The sequence below is a fragment of the Populus trichocarpa genome, chromosome 6 (genome assembly GCF_000002775.5).
Source record: "Populus trichocarpa isolate Nisqually-1 chromosome 6, P.trichocarpa_v4.1, whole genome shotgun sequence".
NCBI lineage: Eukaryota > Viridiplantae > Streptophyta > Magnoliopsida > Malpighiales > Salicaceae > Populus > Populus trichocarpa.
Window position 1 is genome coordinate 5,923,695 of NC_037290.2, and position 22,041 is coordinate 5,945,735.

The following is a 22,041-nucleotide window of genomic DNA, read 5'->3' on the forward strand; positions in this document are numbered from 1 at the left end:
TAGGAAGTTGAGAGGCCATAAAAAGTACTTTCCGGACCACTTTTTTGATTAGTTATGTGCCCACATGCAACTCGCTGAGCAGAGATGAGTTTTATAACTCACTAAACTGTGTTTTTTTCTGTCATGCTAATGTAAAAAACAAACAAAACAAAAACCCGTAAATTTGATTGTTAACTCTAAAAAGTCGGAAGTGTCCTCAAATTGAAATTGCAGGCCTAAGAAGTTACCCGAATGGAGGTCCTTTTCTCTCTTTTTTCACCCTTACAGATCAATTGATTATGATCAAGCACCGAAACTGTGCTTGAAAGGGTGAATTTATATGAAAATGATTAAGTATATTCATGTGATAATTTAAGTTAATTTGATAGACTATGAGTGGAGCTAATGGCTTCTGTTCCATCTTCCAAATCATCAATAAAGAATCAAAACACCATTAAAGCATCCTGAATCCTGCCTTTAAGAACCTGAACCAAGCTAGATGAGGGTGTTGCCTTCTTTTTAATGCAAAAATTATAATGATTATACATGTCTGAAAGTAAAATATGCAGCTAATAGTTACATCTGCGACATGCTAACTTCAGCCATAAACATAAGCCTGAATCTCCTGTAAGTAAAAATTGACACATGATTGTAACTTGTGTAAGAAGAGGAGACGGAGATGCTTCAGCAGCATATTTGTTTAGAAAATCTAAAATACCAAGAATTGGAGAATAATTGCTATTTCAAAACACCAAAATGGATAGACATTTCTTACAGTTTCAACTTCCATCCATATTGGTACAAGTTCAACTCAATGTAGATGCGTTTCAGTCATAGGATTCAACATTCCAACATGAGCGCTAATCAGATCACTCTCAGTTGGGGGCTCACTTCTGCTCCCTACATTTGCAGGTTTGCTCCTCCTTCGAGGTTCCCCTTCTCTATGATCATGACTTCTAGTTTTGTTTCTTTCTTTCTCTGAAGGAGTGTGAGGAGTTTCCCCTTCTCTATGCTCAAGACTTTTAGTCCGGTTCCCTTCTTCATCCGGAGTGTAAGGAGAAGGTTCCCCTTCTCTATGATCATGACTTCTAGTTTGATTTCTTCCTTTCTCTGGAGTGTATGGAGAGCGCCTTGGGACTTCATATAGGGTTACATCTCTCCCACTGGTTTCCAACACGGCAGCTTCATCCTTTGACTGGATACTCTCAAGTAATTCAACCACCTGATTCATGAGGGGTCTCCCTTTCGGATTTTGGCTAAGGCATTGGGATGCCAAATTGGCTACTTTCATTGCAATTCTAGATGAGTACTGCCCTTCCATTCTGAGATCTAAGATTCTCAGAACCTTCTTGTTGTGGTTCAAGAGAGGGCGGGCCCACTCAACAAGGTTGTGTTCTTGGCTAGGCCTGCTCTTGTCCATTGCTCTCCTTCCAAGAAGCAACTCAAGTAGCACTACCCCAAACCCATAAACATCACTTCGAGCCGTTAAATGCCCTGCTCAGAAAATTATTATATAAGCTTAGTGGAACCATGAATTCTTATCAACGATCCCAGTTGAACATTAAATAGATTGACAATGTTTAATTTCCTATTGCAAATTACTTCATGTTTTCAGTACCACATACAAACATCTTTCCTAAAAAAAGCACCAAGTCTAGTCCTGGACTATGAGAAACTTTAAAAATAGAAAATATCCATGCCTATCAATCCATCTGCAATCAGTCACTGTTTATGCACCTGCGAGAATTTGATCCATTCGAACAAAATCCAATTCAAATTGGTTTTCTAATGCAATAAAATGAAAAGCTTCAACATTTATCCAATACCAAGACAACATTTATAACTATGCTTTATCTCTTTGCTTTGGAACAGAGAATAGGAATTCTTCAGAATTTCAAAATTATCACCACAAATGGAATGATTACTGCAATATGTCACCAGACACTCACCAGTCATTACATATTCTGGAGCAGCATATCCATATGTCCCCATGACACGTGTTGACACATGAGTATGATCTCCCATCGGCCCGTCTTTTGCAAGTCCAAAATCTGAAAGTTTTGCATTAAAATCCTGCACATTGTTATTGCACTATCAGCAACAGAACTAGGAAAACTTCCTCAAGCATGAACACTAACTTCGGGAAGACTTAACTTATGCATCTCATTTCGTATATGAATACTTCCCAGGCAAAAATTCTACAACTTCATCATGCATGAAACATGGATCATTTTTATTCCTTTCAGCAGCTTTCAAGGAAGCCACAATGTCAATGTAACAATGTATCACTAGAGGTAGACAAATTTTCAGCAAGATAAGGTCCAGTTGGCCAGTTATTTGAACTTCAAAGGGAGGAAACGGCACCAAGAGGAAGATGAATTTGTTTGATAAGTAACAACTACCAAAGCAAAGATAACTAACCGAATCCAGCAAGATATTTGATGTCTTGAAATCACGGTATATGACAGATCTTTCTGCACCATGAAGAAAAGCAAGTCCTTTTGCAGCATCTAAAGCAATCCTCATTCTTTTTGACCATGTCAAAGTACAACCCACTCCTAACAAATAAGAAGGAAAAATAAAAACAATTGTCTTCTTCCAAAGGAGGAGGATTATTTCTCTGCTTAAAAATCATCAAGAGTATCATAGAATAAACAACATTGTGAGATAGCATAATCCAATACTAATACAAGAAATATCCACCTGAATAAAAATGTTCCTCTGTTTTTCTTTTCACTTTGGTGGCTAAAGACACCTCGACTATCTAATTATTATAGACAACTTGAACCATGAGATCAAACAAATCAGGCCTCCGTTGCTTAAAAAGTTGTGTCCATTTGCTAATCCATTCACATTATCTGTTGAGCCTCCATTTCAGTTCTGTTCTATGTTGTAATGCTCCATCCCATGGAGGTTTGCTTAGACTCATCATTGATGTTTTTTAAATGAAAAAAGGCATCAAGCGGTTAAGTTATAGGAAACTAAATGGGAACATGAACCATTTGCAAAGCCCCCATAAATCATAATGATTCTAGACTCTACTAACTTTATGAGATTTTAAGTGGCTAAAAAGTATGTGACCTTGCATATTTCCAACTGGAAAACATAAAAGCATCCGTGATCATATCATCAACAGTGCAAGCTACGGAATACCCTAATAGGTTTTATGTAGTTATTTAAAGATAGTCATGTTAAAATTTAGATCAGTCATATGCTTCTGAATTGATTAATTCTTTGCTAATGTATAAGATTCCTCACTACACTGTACACAAAACTTCACTCCCTATAGGCACCATAAATTCAAAATTTCAACAGCCACTTACTGCGAAAAAGATGTTTTTCCAGGCTCCCACTTGCCATGTATTCATAGACCAACAGCCTGTGTTCATCTTCACAGCAATACCCAATGAGCTTCACAAGATTTTGGTGACTGAGTTGACCTAAATAGTTGACTTCTGCCTGCAAAGCAAACAGGATACAATGAATACAAGCAACTAGATGCCATCTTTGACAGAATGGTTTACACAAGAAAAACAAGTTTACTTTTCGCCCAATGGCAAACAACTATGGTTTAACCATGTTGTACGTAACCAAAATACCAAATTGTAATGACTATCCAATTTCCTTCCCTCAAACAATAATGAGCGTTCTCAAGAGATAGATATATACATATTGTTCTTTGATATCCCCATCTCCATTCTAACTAATAGAAGATTTCTCGCATCCAATTAGGTAAATTCATTTCTTGAGCACAGTGAAATATGAAATAAGATTTCAGTCTCTTTTCATTTCACTCTCGATTCTCAAATACATCCATACGAGTTATTATCCTACTGACACAAATCAAAAGATACATAACTATGTCTCCCAAATAAGCCTACTAAAATATTCCTAATCCAAATTAAAAGAAAGTTGAGTCCATCAACTACCAGCCATTTATGGAGGAAACGGTAAATAAGAAACCAGAGTTGATAATTAGTAACACCATAACTTAGAAAAGATAAATAATCTGAGAAAGTATGAAAAGATGAATACCAGCCATTCTCTGTCACCTTGTAACCCATCAGGATTAAGCTCCTTAATGGCAACATATGTGGTCTTGTAACCAGGCCTTACACTCTTGTCCAAGACTCCTTTATAAACAGCTCCGAATCCACCCTCACCAAGAATATAATCTGGTCGGAAATGCTTAGTGGCCAATGTCATTTCCTCGTATGTAAAGATATCAACATTACCATAACCAGGACTATTACGAAGATCTGTGACATTCTTGTGAATTGAAGGGATGCTTCTTGTTCTTTTGATCTCAACCACCTCCGGCGCATTTGATATAGTCGGAGAGTGATCGTAGTCGTGCCCTGCTTCTTCACAAGAACAGTTATAAATAAAATATTACACATTCACTTAACACGCACACAAATCAACAAACCCTAAACCTTTTGGTAAAGGACAATTGAAGTAGTATTTAACAAGTTAGAAACTTTTTATGAATTGTAAAGCTATTAAATATCGCAAATTAACAGAATACATCAACAAGCTACATCTCTTAATTTCCTAAATTGCCAAAGTCACGTTAATTCAAGCCAACATTGAACTGCATACAAACACTTTCAAGTTTACAATAATGAATCCACTTCACTAAAATGCTCCATTTTGTTGCTCAAAACACCACTGGCATAACAACAAGACCAACAAAAAACCAAATGAAACCCATTTCCTCAACTATGCCTAGAAAAAACAAATCAATGCACAAAGAAATCAAAAGGCGATAAACACAAAACACAACAAAAATAACATAGACAAAAACTAAAAAAATGTGGACTTTAAAAGTACTACCTTGGTTTCCCTTAGAAGATAACCGCTGTCGTTCTTGTGGGATTTTGTCATTATCAGTACTGAAACAAATCCCCATTAATCTTGACCTTAGACCAAATCTTGATTTATTGCCTTTCATCTTCCCATTCACTACATACCAACCCCACCCACATTAGTCTCTTTCCCAAAAAAATAAAAATGTATATTAAAAAAAAACTCTCTTATTGGTTGCTGTAACAAAAAAGCAAAACCAGTGAAATGAAAAAAAAAAAAAAAAAGGGAAATGTACGAATTTTCTCAGGGGACAAACAGGAACAGGAACAGAACCAATAAGTTGTCAAGTTTCAAAGGACAACAGGATAAAGGGAAAGAGAGAGAAAGAGAATGAAAAGGAAGTTTTTTTTGTGTCTTTTAAGAGAGAGAAAGAGCATGGTTGGTAATAAAATAATGAGTTTTGGTGATTTCTTGTAAGAATAGCCGCCAAAAACGCCAAAGCAAGCGGGCCCCATTTTGTAGGACCCAGCTTTTTAAGCCCTTAATTACTTATTATTTTTACGCAACAAGCACTCCTCCTCCTCCCAATATTAATTAATTATACACTAATTTTGCCATTAAATTTCCATATTTAAGGAGCATTTTTTTCACTTCAGAAATTTTGTATGGCGTTGGCATGGTGGGTGAGTCCACCCATGCATCTCGACCTGAGCTTTCAATGCAAAATTTCTGAAGTGTTCATCAATGGTGAGGTTTCACATTGTATGGTATGACCATGTAGGAGATGTTGAATTTTTGTTTTTTTTTTTTATAGAATGAAACCTGAAGACTTCTATTTTGGAATTTGGACTTTGGAGTACTAACTCATTTATTTTGGTTATTTTATTACAAACAAAAGAAAAGAACATTATATATCACTGTCAAAATGCTGGTTTTGATTAAATTATTATAAGTTTTTTTTTAAAATAAGTTGCAGAATCAGAATGTATAAATTGTAATGTTAGTTAAATTCTTACAAGAATATGGCACAAGACCCTTTACTATAAAATAACCTTTCATTCTCAGTTTTTTTTTGTTATTTTTTTTTCAATTTCATTATTTAACATTACGTTGATTTAGAATTGAACTTCATAATTTATTTTAATTTGTTTTTTTATGAGGTTATTATGGTTTAATGACCCGAATTGCAAATTTAACATGTTAACGCATTGAATCAATCCAATATATTATCGTTTTAATATTAAAAAAAATATTTGTCTAATATATCATCGTTTCAATAATTAAAAACAATATTATCTAATATGCATCAAATTTTAAGTTCATGATTTTTATTTTTTACAATACTACATATTAGCAACGCTTGATGCCAGCCAATTTTCTTACCTTAAAAAAATATTTGATTTGACTCGTAGTTTGATGCGGACCTATGATCTAGTATTTCTCTAATCTCAAAACAAAATTATCATAAACATTTAAATGTTTTTTATATGAAAGATTTTTTGAGGTTTTACAAAACCAAAAGTATCTTAGATAGATTTTTTTGAGATTTGTTTTATACAAAGAGATATAGTAATTGTCCCAAAAAAAATTAAAATGGATTAAGTAATCAAAATATACTAAAAGATGTTAAGATAAAGATTTTGAAAATTGAGTTTCAGGAGGCAATTTATTTGTGCAAACCATATAATTTAATTGATGCATATAATATCTAACTAGTCTCGGTGCACATGTTTCATTGTGTGGCCGAATTATTTTTTTATGCAAGAAAAGATTTTCAATTGCCAAAATGGGGTAAAAAATGATAAAAAGAAATCAGTCATGATGATTATAAGTTGGCTTGACAAACTTGTAATCACAATAATTAGGGTGGAGCAAACCTGAGATATCTTGTTAAATTCGGGGTCCAGATCATGAGATTCAATTAACTTGATAAAAAAATAAAGAGGACTATAAAGCCTTTATTTTAAAAAAAATTGTGTTAACTTTTCAAACTTATAACCTAGATCATTAGATCCAAAAGGATCAAATATGAAAAAACCATGAAATCTAATTCTCAATCAATCAAATATTAAAGGATGAGATTGAAAAAAGAATTTCAATTATATAAAAAGATTAAAAAAATAGCATTTAAAGGAATGAGGATCAAAATTGAAAAACAAGATAAATTTTATATTTGATTGAAGGGTGAAATTGAAAAGAAAAATCAATTTAGTAAAAGGACCAAAAATACTCAAAAGAATAAGGATAAAAATTGACATAAAAAATAAAAATTTTATTTTTATTGAAGGGTAATATTGAAAAGAATAGTAACTTTTACAGAAGAGCCAATAAAAAAAATCATAATTAAATCAATTATGATCAAATTGGAAAATATAATACCATCAATTTGAATTGAATAATAAAATTGAAAACCAGTAAATCTTTTATGAAAGAGCCAAGAAAAAAAGTAGGAAAAAAATGAGGACCAAATTGGAGAGTATAATATATGATAAATTGGGATTGAAGGATGAAATTGAAAACAAATAAAACTTCTACAAAAGGGCCAAAACCAAAAATTAAAAATCAAAAGAATAATGGCTAAAGTTGAAATACTGACAACAAGAAAGGTCAAACTGTATTTCTCATGAGGATGAGAGAGAAAAGAAAAAAAAATAGCCTACTAGAAACAAATCGAACCACCATTGGAGACACTTGTCGTAAAAAAGAGAGGACATGATGTCGTTTCCAATGACAATACAGAAAGTGCATATTGGTCACTAGAAGACATCATACGTGCCCCTTAAAGTGTGTTGATGTTTCCTACATGCCTCTAGGTGCTGTATACTCACTTGTCTCTTCTTGGTTTTTTCAGTCATATACCAAATTGTCCTTTATATGAAATGTTAATATCGAGAAAAACCTTTGAAGAAAGATGGAAAGACACCTCAAGGCTAAGTTTGGTTTTTTGACTTCCAATAGTATTTTAGTCATTTTAACTATGCTTTTGATTATTTTTTATATTTTTATAATTGTTCAAATACAAAATTAGCCTTCACCTTACGTGATAATAATGAAAACATATCATTTTGAAAGTACCGAATTTCCCCTTGATACTAGTATTGAAATTTTTGTTTTTAAAAGCATTTGGGTCTTTTCAATGTGCTTTTTAAATGAAAAATGACACCATTACCCATAATAAATTTGGAAATGACTAATGATTCCCATAAAAGACCTTAATATCCTAAATAGTTAGTTATATTTTTTTTGGTAGGAGGGGCAAATATGTCATTATATTGTTCTAATAAATTGAGTCCACAACTCCTGTATTTTCCCAATTAGTTTAACTTTTGTTAATATTTAATATTATTTTTAAAAAATAAATTATGAATCACTAATATTTTTTTAATTGAGTAACTAACTAATTTTTTCTACATAAAAATAACTATAAAAACATAGATGCATTATGTTTGGTAAGAATATAATTAACATTATTATAAGATCTTGGCATTTCTTTGTAGTAATGAATGATGAAAAGCCAATATTTTTTACACTCTTGTTCTAAAAAAGAACTTTTACATTTTATTTCTCAAACTTTTATGGATTTTTTTATATTTTAAACTTAGTTGTTTTTTTTTAAAACAAACAAATTATCCTTTAACACTCGGTTTATTGGGTATTAGACTTCTATAGTGAAATGTCAAGGTCTTTTACACTTTAGTCCTAAAAAAACTTACATTTTGGCCCTCAAAATTTCTTAAGACTTTTTTTTTTAATTTTAAACTTCGTTTTGTTTTTCAATTTTATCCTATGATATTGGGTTTATTGGATATTAGACTTCATAATTTATTTTAATTTGTTTTCTATGAAGTTATCTCGATCTTATGATCTAGATCGCGAGTTTTGCAAGCTAGTTGTGTTGACTCAAATCTTTTTTTATTATTATTTTTTCTCAACTTAATAATTCAACATTGGATTTGTTGTGAATTGAATTTCATAACTTTTTATAGGTTTGCTTTTTATGGGATCATCATGGTCTCACGATTCGAGTCACGAGTTTTACGGGTTAGTCAAGTTGAGTCAAGTTTTTTTGTCATTTTGTAATTGAATATATTTTTTTTCTCAACTTTATCATTTAAAAACATGTTAATTGAGAATTATAATTTATATTTTTTTTAATTTGCTTTCTATGGAGCTATCTCAATCTCTTGACCCGAGTTGGACTTGTTAACTCAGGTTGATCTAAGTTTTTTTTCTTTTTATCCAATTTAATCATTCAACATCAGGTTGATTGAGAATTAAACTTTATAATTTTTTTTATTTACTTTTTATGAGGTTATCATAGTCTTATGACTTAGGTCACGAGTTAGGCATGTTGACTCAAGTTTTTTTTTAAACCTTCTCAATTTCTTCTTTTAATATTGGGTTTTTGCTTTAAAGTTATCTTGGTTTTATAACCCGGGTCACGAGTTTGGTTGACCGATTCAAATGATTTTTTTTAATTGATTTTTTTTTAAATTTCATCATTTAACATTGAGTTGATTAAGAATTAAACTTCATAATTTATTTTAATTTGCTTTCTAAAGGGTTATCTTAATTTCATGAATTAGGTTTAACCCAAGTTGATTCATCTCATTTTTTTAGTTGAATTTTATTTTTAATTTCATCCGTCAACATTGGGTTGATTGATAATTGGGTTTAATAATAAAAAAATTATTTGCTTTATATTGGTACTAGGGTCTCATAACCTAGGTAGTGAATTTGATAAGTTAATTCAAGTTGATTTGACGATCTAATATGTTGTTGTTTTAATATTTTAAAAAAGATGTCTTGATGTTTTTTAGTCAAATTATATTTTTATCGATCATTTGTGTCGTCTTTGAACCTGCCAAGTTGATCATGTCACATCCTGTTAATGTTCATGTAGTTTAATTTTTTATATATAAATTCTATATTAACAATACACGGATATTTTTTTATACATATACAAAAAATAATATAACCCGTGACATAATATGGGAAATTATCTAATAATATACCTCAATGAAAAACTTATCACCTTCCACCTGTTTTGTTAATTTGGTCCCTTGCTGTTCGGAGAGATTTGATTTTATAATTAGTTTAAAATATTTAAAACCACTTAAAGTTTTTTTTTTTAATTATAGTAATAACTAAAAATTTATGATAAAAAAATATGTAAATAAAATAAAATAACGGCTGATAACAAGGCCTTTAAAAACTTTTTATGGGCCAAGAGGGTCAGAATCAAATGGGTTCTTTATTTGATCCATAAAAACCCTAACATGGATCTTCCTTATTCTTATTTGCTCCACTCTTGAAAACCTGAAACTTTACACTCTTCTCCAATGGCAGACGAAGCCAACAGAACTGTAAGTCTCATCTCCATCTCTATCTATCAAAGTTTCAGTATTTTGGCATCTGGGTTTCTTCTGTACATGATAAATAGACTGATAAAAACTCATTATAGGATCAAATTGTCAACTTCTTTTTTAAGTACACAACTTGATCTGATTGTTGTTTTCTGTTTGGAACAAACTAAACAGGCTTTCTTAGAGCTTCAAGGTCGCATGATTGAGACCACTTCTAAATTCAAGCAGGTAATTTGGATTCCCCCCCCCCCCCCCCCCCCCCCCCGTGCTTGGTTGAATTTATTGTAGGATAGTTTTGATGCAATTATATGACATTCTCTTGCTGGATTTGAAAGGGGTTTTCTTTCAACTGCAACTTTACAGTTTAAAAAAGATAACTTGTTACGGTGGATCAGAACTTTAAATTATGACTGGTAGAAAATTTAGCTCTGGATAACATCTCCATGTCCGAACAATGTATTCCTAGCTTAGGTGGATGTAGTGCATCAAGTTGCATCGCTCGCACCTGAACTAAATTTAGTATGCAGGTCTATATGTACTATTGCTTGTTGTTTCCTTTGGTGTTTACAGTACATTAGTGATGTTTATATCATCTTGCTTGGTTTAATAGCGAATTCCTGTGTCATTCATATGTATTTGTTGAAAGATTAGTTTACACCGGAATAGAGTGAGTTATCTCTTGGCTTTCAGGTCCAGAACCAGATACGAACCAAGGAGGGAGAAAAGAAGCGTGCTTTCTTAACCTTGGAAGAGCTGCGGCAAGTTCCTGATGATACAAATACATACAAATCTATAGGTAAGTTGGCAGACACTTTACTATAGGCATGCATTAGTACATTATGGTCGGGTTTGCTTCTTTAATTATGACTGCAAACCTCTTTGTGTGATGTCCTGTGATGCCTTATTTCTATATCAATCATAGGCTGGTTTCTTTGGATTATATGTGCTTTTCTGTATCTGCGGATGAGTTGCTGATTTGATATTTATCTCTTTGTTCTTTTGCAGGGAGAACGTGAGTAATGCATAACTCAAACCAATCAGGCTGAATCATGATTTATTGGCTGTTTGTATAGATGGCCGGTTGTTATAAACTCATACTTTGTTTGTCATATGGTGGTCAGGTTTGTTTTGGAGCCAAAGTCAGTATTGATGAGTGAGCAGGAGCAGAAACTCAAGGATAGCGAGACTGCAATATCCTCACTACAGGTAAATCTGCCTGCCCCCCTCGTCTCTGTCTCTCTCACGCAGACACACACTTTTGTGTTAAAATCATCCATTTCTATATGCAAAACAACTCCATTTCCACCCTACCCTGGACTCTGTTCTGTTCCTTCTTTTCATCCGTTGTATTTACTAAATCTATTTTAGAGTTACTGTTTGTTAAAACTGTTATGTGAATTCACTTTTTTCTTATTGGCTCATTGCGTATTCAATATCAGATGTGCTGCTATAATATTTTTTCCCTCTTGAGTTACAATCAGTAGGGCCATGAATTAAAGTCTAGATTCTTATACCGATCTGCAACTGGAACTATAATGAGTTATTCCCAGTTATGCTGGAGTTTTATTCTTGATCTACCTTGTATTGTCTTCTTTTCAAATGTGTTTTTGTATTGAATTTAGTTAACTAGCTGGAAAATTGCAAAAATTATTTCCCTTCAAGTATGAAACCCTTGTGCATAGCTTTAAATAAAATCAAAAGAAAATTAAGATATGCAGTTGCTATGTAAAGTTGAAGTCTCAATCTACACGTGACAACGAAAAATTACCTAGTTTATGCATGAGAAGGCCAGGTTGCATAATTTGAACAAGTTATTCAGCTGGCCATGTTAGATTATTAGTACTCATGGAAATTGCAATTTAAGTTGTGGATGAGTGAGGTACCAATATTTCCGCTGCTTAGTTTGGTCTGTATCCACACTGTCCTTTGCTGTAATCTTCTAAAACTTTTGTAAGCAACCTTTGAAGCAGTACCCTTTTGATTAATTTAGTCTTACTTTAAACATAATTGTTTTTCCTTCCTTGAGAACTTAGTGGTAATGATCCTATTTGTTATGCTTTGGACAGACATCAAAGGAATACTTGGAAAAGCATATGTCAGAGGTTGAGAACAACCTGAGGGAACTTTTGCAGCAAGATCCAGCTCTTGCTCGTCAGATAATGTCCATGAGTGTAATGTAAATCTTGCTGTGACTGAAAGTGCATGTTAGTCATGTTCAATTTCTCATTTGAAAGGATCATAAAAAAAACTTTTGCGCAATTTCTAGCTTTCTTTGTCATGTAATTTCGTCTAACAAGACTTGCCCAGTTGCGTTGTTGTATGTTTGCATAGTTTTATTGGTTTGATAAGAATACTGCTCCATCTATCATTTCTACTTTATACCAGAACTTTGCAGTGATTCACTAAATTGTGACCAACCTTAATTATTTTGTTAATTTCCCTTGCCTTCCTGCTTCTGATATTAAATAAAGTTAGTTGCCCATTCTCTTCACAATCACCCAAAATTTTCACGAATCCTGAATTGCCAGATAACTTACTGATACCATGTGTTGAAGAAACTGACTTGTGAAAGATGAAAGCCTTATTGGGGTGCAGGTCTCAGCCTCCATGAATGGAGCGGACTTTGAAGATTATTCTCCATACTTCAAATTTGCTCAGTATTGATGGTGGTCTTTACTGGTATTGTTGATGTCGCAGTTGGGAATTAGGATTGGTCGACGGCCAGTTCGGTGTGTTGGTGGGGATATGATCTATATTTTACGACACTAAGCACCGAGTGATGCACTTTTACAAAGGAGGAGAGAAATGACTGACTTTCCCATCCAAGTCCTGCTCTTATCTACTTCGTAAGCCAAAGAAAAAAGAACATACAAATTAGATGCCTGGTGTATTGACAGAAATGGGGATGGAAGTCTAGTTTGCCTTGTTTTGGATCTAACAAAGCTAGGCATAGACAAGATCCGAAAGGAAACCTAATGCAACAAACATGCTTGTAAATTTGCACAAGGCCTAGTTAAGGTCTCAGTAGGTTTGATCATCTAAACAAGAAACACAATATTGACAAGATCCACACTTTACAAGAACACCAAACCCTAAAATACTCTAAACCCCAAATTAACCCTAAACAAAACTCCTAAACAAAAAACACAATATTGACAGGATTCTTTCATATTCGATGTTAACTTTCATCTAATTAGTAAACCTTCCCTGCTTTAATTTTCACCCATAGTTAACATATGAATATTGGTGATTGATCACAATTTTCACTTGATGATATTTTTCTTCGAACAACTCAAAAAATTGAGGGTAAGGAGTTATGTAAATACAATGTACAGAGGGGCCTCGATTTGGCTGCTAAAAACATTACCATTGGTAATCATATGGTAGATAGAACAATTAAGCTCCCCTTGGTAGTCTGCATTCTGCATTTGATTACTCATGTACTCAAGCTTGTTGAAGAACTGGTATGGCTCCCTCCTTCGTTAAACATAGATTAATTTGATGTTTCTCTTTCTATATTTTTGGAGTCAATGAAGGGCAGACATAAGATTGTTCTTGAAAAATCTTCCACTGGTCAAGTTAAAGGCAAATCTAAACACCTTGCAGATTTGGTAATGACCGTGAGGTTTTTCTATAACTTATGATCCAAAACATGGTTCATGGCTTTCTTCGTAGCACAGTGAGGAGCTGATGCAAGATAAAAGAGAGACGTAAGAGGGGACAAGTAAAAAGCCAAGAATTATAAGAAAATGAGCTGAAGAAAAGAAAGAAAAAAGTTTAAAGAATAGAGGAAAATTGGGGGTTGAAAAATAAAAGTCTGAAACTCTTTTATTAATTCATCATCAACTCATTATAATATTAAAACAATTATATATAAATACTAAAACCCTAATAAAATAACCTTAAAACCCACTAAGCAGTAAAAATTTAACAAAAAAAAATAAATTAAAATTCAATAATAAAACTCAATAACTTGGACTTGGATGCGCCTAATCTTTCAACCAAAAAAATAATAGGTTGGATTATTATCTGTCATTGTAGATCATAAGAATGTGTAAACTATGTCTCAGGTTTAATATCCTTACCAACCCTTCTAGTGTTGGAGAAACTCAACTTCGTCGAAGTGTAGTTCAAAGTGTCTCTAATAATACCTTTAAATATTATAAGCTATAATTTCCCTTGAATAACCTTAAAGGTATTAGTAATGATCGGGTCTATGATAAATATAGACTCAAGGTTGAATATGATATGATCATGACACAAATGTATAAAATACTAATTTAGAGATAAAATTGAGATTATAAATAGTTTAATGTAAGTAAAATCATAATACAAAAATAAAACTAATATATATATATTTTTTTAACGTGGAGACTAATCAAGATCAAAATGCACCAAGAAAATCACAAACATGCAATGCTAAACCTCAAAGTATAAAAAATTAATCAAATAATATTCATAGTTTTTCCAATTCTTGCAAGTTTTGAGATGAATAAAGAGAGCTAAATGATGAAAGAGGTTGAAAAACAAAAACAACAAATATATATATTGCTACATTGCAACATCTTCTCTGTGGATCATTGTTTACTTGCAATATACTTTTATTGGATGGATAGACAAATGCGCATGAACATAGCAGCGAAGGCCTCATTTGAATCACAATGGTTTTTTCAGGTTCCAGTAGTGAGAAAGACTGGAGGCCTTGCAGGCACTGTCCTCGACATGGATGACCTGTCAAGCCATGAGATAGCTAATGGGTAATTTGATTCCTATTCGTGGATTTTGATTCTGTGTTCAAAACCCCTTATCGAAGAAATTTTCTATATTTTCAGCTTTTGAACTGTTCCCACATCATTTGGCGAAGAGATATTGTCTAGTACTGGTTTTACTTAATGCTGCTGTCTTTATTTGGTCAGGTTTGTTCACGATGGAGTTGATGAAGTATATATCTATGTGTTTGGCATTGCCGCCGAACCATCATTTTATAAAATTTTAATTTTTTTTGTTTTAACTTTTTTTTAGTGTTTTTAAATTTTTGTGATGTGCTATGAAAAATAAAATAAAAAAAATATTTTTATGTTGAATTTCTAAGTGAAAAACATTTTAAATCATAATCGTAACCACACTTTCAAACATGCTATTAAACTGGGCTCTAGAACGCGCATTTACCTCCTACAAAGATAATAAGTTCTGCCTAATTTAGTTCTTGCATTTTTACTTTCTCATGAAATCATAATTTCTTTTACTACACAGAATTTATGTTTTAAAAGTATTTTTAAAAATTTTAAATTTTTTTATTTTTTTAAAATTATTTTTTTAGTGTTTCAGATCGTTTTAAAATGTTGATATAAAAAATAATTTTTTAAAAATAAAAAAAATAATTATTTTAATATATTTTTAAATAAAAAATATTTAAAAAACAATCATACTGCATGGCGACCGACAATTGATTTATAAAATGGCACTACTGATGGTACTGCTATTTCATAAATCACGAAAAATATTCCTCAACTATTGGTGAAAGATTGCCGGTTTTTAGATTTTCCTGCTCTAAGAATACATTAATTAGCAGAAACTCTACAATGCGTGGGAAAATACTGTTTCCCGACGCAGTCTAGACACACTCATGGGTACTGTAGATTTATCTACGCATGAGTTTTTTTTTTTATAATTGTTTTTATAATTTTGTCTTTAAAAACCTAATTGAAGGCCAATTTAGTTAAAATTGTTGAGGAATGAAAAAAATAAAAAATAAAAGATGAAAGTGAAACACATGCAAGAGATGAATGGTGTTTTAAACTTTTTCATGAAATATTCAACTTAGTTATTATACTTTTTTAATTATAAAAATTGCATCTCTCCGATTTTCAAAATTTAAAATAATCAATTTTAATCTAAAATTTTATTTTATTTTATTTTTTAGTTTATAGTTTGAGAAAGAAATTTCTAGGATTTCAACTATAAAAAAAAAATTATTATTAATACCTATTCCAGTAACTAAAATAATCGATTTTATATCAACGAGTTTCATTTGATTTATATGTTTTTTCATCTTTAAATTGTCTAAAAGAAAATAAAAATATATCTAAACTGAGAAGATTTCTACTTAGATTAGAGGAGCCTCAGTGTACGAAAGACGATTATGCAATTCAAGTAAAAATGTCCCTGGGGGCTTCACCTGTACAAGCTCCGTTGGGGGCATCCAAAGCACATTGGCAGTCAAATTGCATTGTTTGTCCGCACGACTGGCAACTTGAATTTTTTGCCCTTTCTTGGGATTAGCAAAATTGCTTGAAACTTCCACAAAGACGTATTTCTTTACTGGCATGATTTGAACTACTATATCCGAAGTCGGGAACAAAAACTACTGCAGTAAACAGATTGTCAAATAGGCCATCCTCTTGTCAATACCCTCTAAGTCTAAAGACGATTACTTTCTAACAATCCGTACACCTGAAGACTGAAGTTGCTTATTGCAACCTGAAGAACGCAGGAAAATATGCAGTTTGTTAAGTGGATAATTGCATTTCCAGAGCTCTAGGTTTCTCATATGCAGTTATTGTCACTAAAGCGTATACTTTGTAGGCCTTCTGCTGCTGCTGCCACTGTAGATGGGAGCAGTAGTGGTGGAACAGTCTCCCCTTCCAATATGAGGGGTGCATCTGGACTTCTCTAATAGCTTCCCTGTCCTTCTGACCTGAATAATGTAGGGACAGAGCGGAGACACAAAGACAGTGTGAGAGAGAAATAGACAGAGACTGTACAGGGAACAAATAGTAATCAAAGCTAGCAATAACTCAATGCATGTCTTTCATGCAGCCATAAAATTTTTCATGTCAAAATTAAAGGGCGCAGATGTTCGAGCATGGACTCTGGATGCAGTTTATTTTGAAATTTCTCCACTTTCATGATTTACAAGAACAGAACATCACGATGCATCGGATTTTTTTTCAATTAGAATAAGAATAGTAACTCCCAAGTGGTTTCCTTAAAGATGGTTTGTTAAAGTGATAAATGACTCGAAGCTTAAGTCAAATATCCTCTGGAAATAGATTGTCGTTCTCACAAAGAAATAATGGCTACTAACCCATATGATCTGGGAAAAGAAAGATTCCCCACTCAATGCCAGTGCTTTGTCTGCCGAGTGCTTGCTGGTAAAAGTAACATAGGCATACCTGAGAAACAAAGATAACTTATTATTATTTTAACTAATTGGGATAGATAATTATGAAAGCAACAAGTGCAACAAAGTCGCTTAGTCGATTTGTACGCTTTTTGTTTAATGCCAACTGTGTCAGTCAGTTTAATAACTCTATCGACAGCTCCACACTTAGCAAAGTAGGATATTAGGGCTTCTCTAGTTGCTGCAATATGCACCTGGTAAGTTACAGGAAAAGACAGTATGGTTACTTTGAATTAATCGAAATTCGGGAGAAGTGAAGAGAGGATGGAAGCAAGATCTACTACAAAGGAAACTCTTTATCATTTTTTACATTTTTCACGACTACAGTTCTTGATTCATCCCCCTCGAGATGATAAATGGAACCTGCAAATAGCAAAAGTGACGTCCTGTTTAAAATCATATCTTGCATATAGGGATCCTTTAAAAATCAGCAACTTTTATGCCTTTCGGAAAAGGATGTTGTATGGATACTAGGTTTGATTCTAAAGTCCCCAACAGAATACTAATTAAAGTAATTATAAACAAACAATCAACTCAATTGAATGAAGCCTTCGGCTAGCATCAATTTAAAAAAGAATTCAGTAGACAATAATTTACACGTTGACTCTAGCAAAAAAGAAGCAAATTTTGGCCTAGTTTAAATCACGATAGGTTCCAGTCTATTTGCTTGCACAGACAGCTTTAACATTTAGAAGTATCTAATTAATATATCTAGTCAATATGAACATTGGAGAGCCAAATAGCCTTTTACCATGGGATGCTGGAAGATGTTCAAATCAAAACTATCAAGACAAGTTTCTCACAGCCAAATCTGTGAAAAGCCATCTTAAAAAGTACTAAAGAATAAAGTCCTTTCCCTTTTCTTTTTCTAGCAAGGCCCTTTTACAACCAACAATCTTCACGCTATTAAGCTGGTCTAGATATCTTGTGTCAGCCCCAAATTTTTAATTGATTCACCCATTCAAGAATTCAAATACTCTTACCAGAATATTTTCATTAATTTCTAACCTCGTGTGCAAGTCTTCCACATATTGATTTCAGCATCCCCAATTTCTTAGCATTGAAGCTATAAGTTTGTTCTTCACAAACTGCTTAACCAACAAAATAATAATAACAGATGAAAGTCTTCATGCAGCGTGTCATATATAACATAAAAGCTGCTCTTAATGGATTCCACAAGCTCTTAATTTAGGGTACTTTCAAAGGATCTTGAACATGCAAAGGATGACAAGTAACAGATGACTCATATTTCTAAAGCTTTTGTTTCCTATTCAACTCATAATAAATAGAAACTACTCCGATCAATTCAGTCATAAGAATTTAACCTAGAAAAATGATTATAACCTAAGATCATATGGTATCTAAACATAACTTCATTTTCCACTTCTGAACAACGAAAATAAGAGAAGGTACACATCACAATATATCCAGAAGGAACACCCAATTCACCAAAAACGCAACAATCATTGCAACTTACTGATTGATAAAGGTTGCTTGCATGAAGTTCTCTTACCAGATTTAGATGAACTTTGTTCTTTTTTCTCTACGTTCTTCGATTGGAGCTTAACAATTTCCGTTTCAAGATGCTCCAGTCTTAGTTTCATATCCATCAGTTGCTACATAAGACAATAAAAAATCAGAAGCACATTTCAGCTTCATAGAGGAACTCTTATTCTACCAGAAACTAGCTGATGATTTTCTTAGAATGAACTCTTTTTCTTACATTGTGCACGGGCTTGAGATTGGCAGTTGCATTGCTATTGTCCTTACAAGAAGGTTTCTCAGTCACAGGAGTACTACATGAAACTGCAGTCACAGGAGACTCCAAAATCTCCCCACTCAATCTTTCTTTGGGCATTTTCTTTAACTTTGAACTAGTCGAAGCATTAGAGCTAGATGCATTACCCATTTTTTGGCTTTTCGGTGTTTCAGCTCCTGAAGAAACACTATTCTCACCCAGCACACCATTATCTTCTTCAGGCAACAATCTTCTCGCCTTTTTAATAAATGCTTCTTCCCCATCCATAGAATCGGAAACACCAGATTGATGATAATTTATATCACTGAATTGTCTCTTGTGACCATCTTTACTCGCTCCAGTCTTGATGTCAAAATTTTCTGACAATCTTCCACAGAATTTACGACCATGAAGAGAACGTGTTGAATGATTTCGTTCGGTACTTTCTCCATAACATTTAAATACTTCCTCTTTGATCTTTTCAACGCCTTTCATGTCAGCATTTGCACAATTTCCACCTTCAGGTAGCTTTCCCAGTCTGTCCCACACGGTACCATGCACCCTTGCACGCTGATGAAGTATTGCATCAGCTGCTGCCCTAGTGAAAAGCCTCCTCCCAGCAACATTAGCCACATCAAGTTTCTTACACCGAAGGCTTCCTACATGAAAACAAAAATAACACCGAAGTTTGGATCGGATGATGATGATGATGATGTTTGCAGCTAACTGCGTTAGAGAGATTCCTACAGATTAACTGCAAATCATGTGCAGCCTTTGCATGCATGTTTGCCATGCATACGTAATATATGGACAATCATGAAGGATGTTGGTCCATCATGTCAATGGAAGGGAAAATTAACAAGTAACAAGCATACCATAGATATCATACACACACAAAAACAACAAGCACGCCTTAGATATTTTCCAAATGCTGCACAACATAATGATCAGCACTATATAACTGCAAAATCCTAGAAAAGGCGCCTTTCCCTTTTGTCAAACCAAGAGCTTAAAGAGACAAGCTATTGTGTTTGTTTTGATGACAGGCGCAAGCTACATATAATTAGAAAGCCTGAATAATGTATCAACTATGAGAAATTAAGAAAGAAGGCTCACTTGTATAAACCTTCTTGTGCGGGGTGCTTTCTTCACCACCAACACCCAAATCTCCACTACATGCCTCCACTCTAGAAGATGTGCACTTTAAGGACTCCCCATAACCAATTTCCGACTCTTCAAACTCTTTGATAGATTCATGGTCAGTTCTTGGCAGCTCTCCCTCCTCCAAAGACTCCGAAGATAAGTCGTCGTCATCCGGGCACTTGACACCTTCGGAAAGTTGCTTAGAATCATCTGAAGGCTTTATAAGACTACTCTTGCTTGCCTGAAGACACAAAATCAAGGACACATAATTGACTCTACCATTATACAAATTAAATACAGCTAATGAAAAATTACATAAATTAAGAAAACAATCATTATTATTAGTAGTAGTATTTATTAGTTGTGGGTTATCCAAATTATTTTTTACCTGCTTCTTGCCAGTAGCATTACCATCACCAGTGGCATTTTCAACATCTGATGATGCATTCGGATTCATATAATTTTTGGAAAGAAATTCCCAGAGCCTTGACAAACAAAAATCAAATAAATTAACAGATATTTTAGTAAAATCTAGCAAAATAATATCAAATATCTTAAGCTAGAAAAAAAAACAGAGGAAAAGAAGAGAAAAGAAATCTTAAGCCGCAAGAAAAATAAATAATAAATAATAAATGAACACTGTATGTTTACTGTAGCAATTAAATTGGATCCTGATGATTTGGCCAACGTCTCCTCTAACTACATGCTCGACTAATAAAACAATCGCCTTTTTTTTTATTTGATACAATTATTCTACTATTAATTAAAAAAATCTGAACCAAGATAAATATTAACAATGAAGCTACCAACCAAGAAACAAAAAGGGCAGTATTGGCATCACCAAGAAATGGCTCCAACTGGATTTTTGCCTGATTTTGTGTCTTCCCATTAGAAATAAGCAGAGTTACATACTCCTACAAAACAATAATTTTATTTTTTTTCAAAATGAAAAAAAAAAAAAACCATTTCAGATTTAAGAGAAAAAGGGTATAAGTACAGATAGGTCTTGGATGACATCATTATTATCTTCTTCTTCATTTAGTTCTGGGATGTCTCCAAGTAAGTCCTTAAGCTTTTCCGAAACCGAAGCTCTCAGTATTTTAGAGAGCAGCTGCTGCTTTCCGGATTCTGATTTTGGGTTTTTGCTGCTCAACATTTTCAAGAATTACTCCTCCTTTTTCTTGCTTTGTTTTCCTCTCTTTGTAGCTCGAGAGAGAGCGAGCGAGAGACTGCGAGTAAATAGTGCAGTACAGTATGTGTGTGTCAGTGCTGGACAGAGCAGGAATAGGACTGCAGGAGGAAAATACCTGGTGCCACCTGTTAAGCCTTGTTTGGCTATGCTCCATTTCGTTATTTCCTTTCCTTCTTTTTTTTAATTGAGAGGCCCAATGGGCCTGAATTAAGGTTAGATTATCACACAATAAAATATTATAACATACTGAACGAGGGAAAACGAACAAGAATCACAATTTTTTTTTTTTGCTTCTCAATTATTATTTTTACAATTTTGCCTTTCTTTTATAAAGTTAAAATTAGCTATTGATTTCTTATAGTAAAACACAATAAAAAAAAATATACAACCTAAGAATAAAATGCAGCAAAATATATTGACCAATGACCAATCTAAAATTAGCACGATAAAAAGAATTTATCCTCTATTTTCATTTTTTATTTGATTCAAACCCTTTAATTTTTAGAAGTTTTATTTTGATCATAAACTTTTTTTTCTTGTTCCTGAAATGAGGAAGTAGATAGAAGTCTTTTAATTACAGCTTAGAGATAGAAAGTTATTGATTTGTCATGATTCAATGATAAAATAATCG

At 33.1% G+C, this 22,041-nt stretch overlaps 3 protein-coding genes across 5 annotated transcripts; 1 reads left to right on the forward strand and 2 right to left on the reverse strand.

Moving 5' to 3' along the window:
• Positions 1 to 455: 455 nt before the first annotated feature.
• On the reverse strand, positions 456 to 5,214 carry LOC7487231 (probable serine/threonine-protein kinase PBL17). 3 transcript variants are annotated; one of them, XM_024602675.2, is made up of 6 exons: positions 4,816 to 5,214; positions 4,015 to 4,337; positions 3,303 to 3,438; positions 2,401 to 2,537; positions 1,929 to 2,052; positions 456 to 1,473 (listed from the first exon to the last, which is right to left on the reverse strand). In XM_024602675.2, exons 1-6 carry the CDS (start codon positions 4,931 to 4,933, stop codon positions 791 to 793), a joined length of 1,521 nt encoding a protein of 506 aa, XP_024458443.1. In that variant the 5' UTR covers positions 4,934 to 5,214; the 3' UTR covers positions 456 to 790. The 3 variants fall into 3 exon arrangements, with proteins under 3 accessions (XP_024458443.1, XP_052310220.1, XP_002309029.1); XM_052454260.1 differs by having other exon boundaries at positions 4,015 to 4,340; positions 4,816 to 5,213; XM_002308993.4 differs by having other exon boundaries at positions 4,015 to 4,343; positions 4,816 to 5,213.
• Positions 5,215 to 10,014: 4,800 nt separating this feature from the next.
• LOC7485523 (prefoldin subunit 1) lies at positions 10,015 to 12,561 on the forward strand. Its single transcript, XM_002308098.4, has 6 exons — positions 10,015 to 10,154; positions 10,329 to 10,382; positions 10,845 to 10,950; positions 11,160 to 11,166; positions 11,276 to 11,360; positions 12,221 to 12,561. The coding sequence occupies exons 1-6, from the start codon at positions 10,131 to 10,133 to the stop codon at positions 12,332 to 12,334; spliced, it is 390 nt and encodes a 129-aa protein (XP_002308134.1). The 5' UTR covers positions 10,015 to 10,130; the 3' UTR covers positions 12,335 to 12,561.
• Positions 12,562 to 16,279: 3,718 nt separating this feature from the next.
• Positions 16,280 to 21,584, reverse strand: LOC7487232 (uncharacterized). The gene is made up of 10 exons (XM_024602597.2): positions 21,216 to 21,584; positions 21,029 to 21,132; positions 20,607 to 20,703; positions 20,192 to 20,459; positions 19,061 to 19,734; positions 18,851 to 18,953; positions 17,648 to 17,700; positions 17,425 to 17,531; positions 17,242 to 17,329; positions 16,280 to 16,851 (listed from the first exon to the last, which is right to left on the reverse strand). Exons 1-10 carry the CDS (start codon positions 21,372 to 21,374, stop codon positions 16,720 to 16,722), a joined length of 1,785 nt encoding a protein of 594 aa, XP_024458365.2. The 5' UTR covers positions 21,375 to 21,584; the 3' UTR covers positions 16,280 to 16,719.
• Between the last annotated feature and the right edge of the window lie 457 nt (positions 21,585 to 22,041).

Excerpts from the sequence above, each read along its gene's own strand:
- LOC7487231 (XM_002308993.4), bottom strand. The coding sequence starts at position 4,933 with ATGAAAGGCAATAAATCAAGATTTGGTCTAAGGTCAAGATTAATGGGG. Across the intron at positions 3,439-4,014 it reads AAGGTGACAGAGAATGGCTG|GCAGAAGTCAACTATTTAGG; the intron begins GTATTCATCTTT and ends TTTGCTTTGCAG. Across the intron at positions 2,538-3,302 it reads GGAAAAACATCTTTTTCGCA|GAGTGGGTTGTACTTTGACA; the intron begins GTAAGTGGCTGT and ends CTTATTTGTTAG.
- LOC7485523 (XM_002308098.4), top strand. The coding sequence starts at position 10,131 with ATGGCAGACGAAGCCAACAGAACT. Across the intron at positions 10,383-10,844 it reads CCACTTCTAAATTCAAGCAG|GTCCAGAACCAGATACGAAC; the intron begins GTAATTTGGATT and ends CTTGGCTTTCAG. Across the intron at positions 11,361-12,220 it reads CTGCAATATCCTCACTACAG|ACATCAAAGGAATACTTGGA; the intron begins GTAAATCTGCCT and ends TGCTTTGGACAG.
- LOC7487232 (XM_024602597.2), bottom strand. The coding sequence starts at position 21,374 with ATGTTGAGCAGCAAAAACCCAAAATCAGAATCCGGAAAGCAGCAGCTG. Across the intron at positions 21,133-21,215 it reads ATGTCATCCAAGACCTATCT|GAGTATGTAACTCTGCTTAT; the intron begins GTACTTATACCC and ends ATTGTTTTGTAG. Across the intron at positions 20,460-20,606 it reads ATGCTACTGGCAAGAAGCAG|GCAAGCAAGAGTAGTCTTAT; the intron begins GTAAAAAATAAT and ends TTGTGTCTTCAG.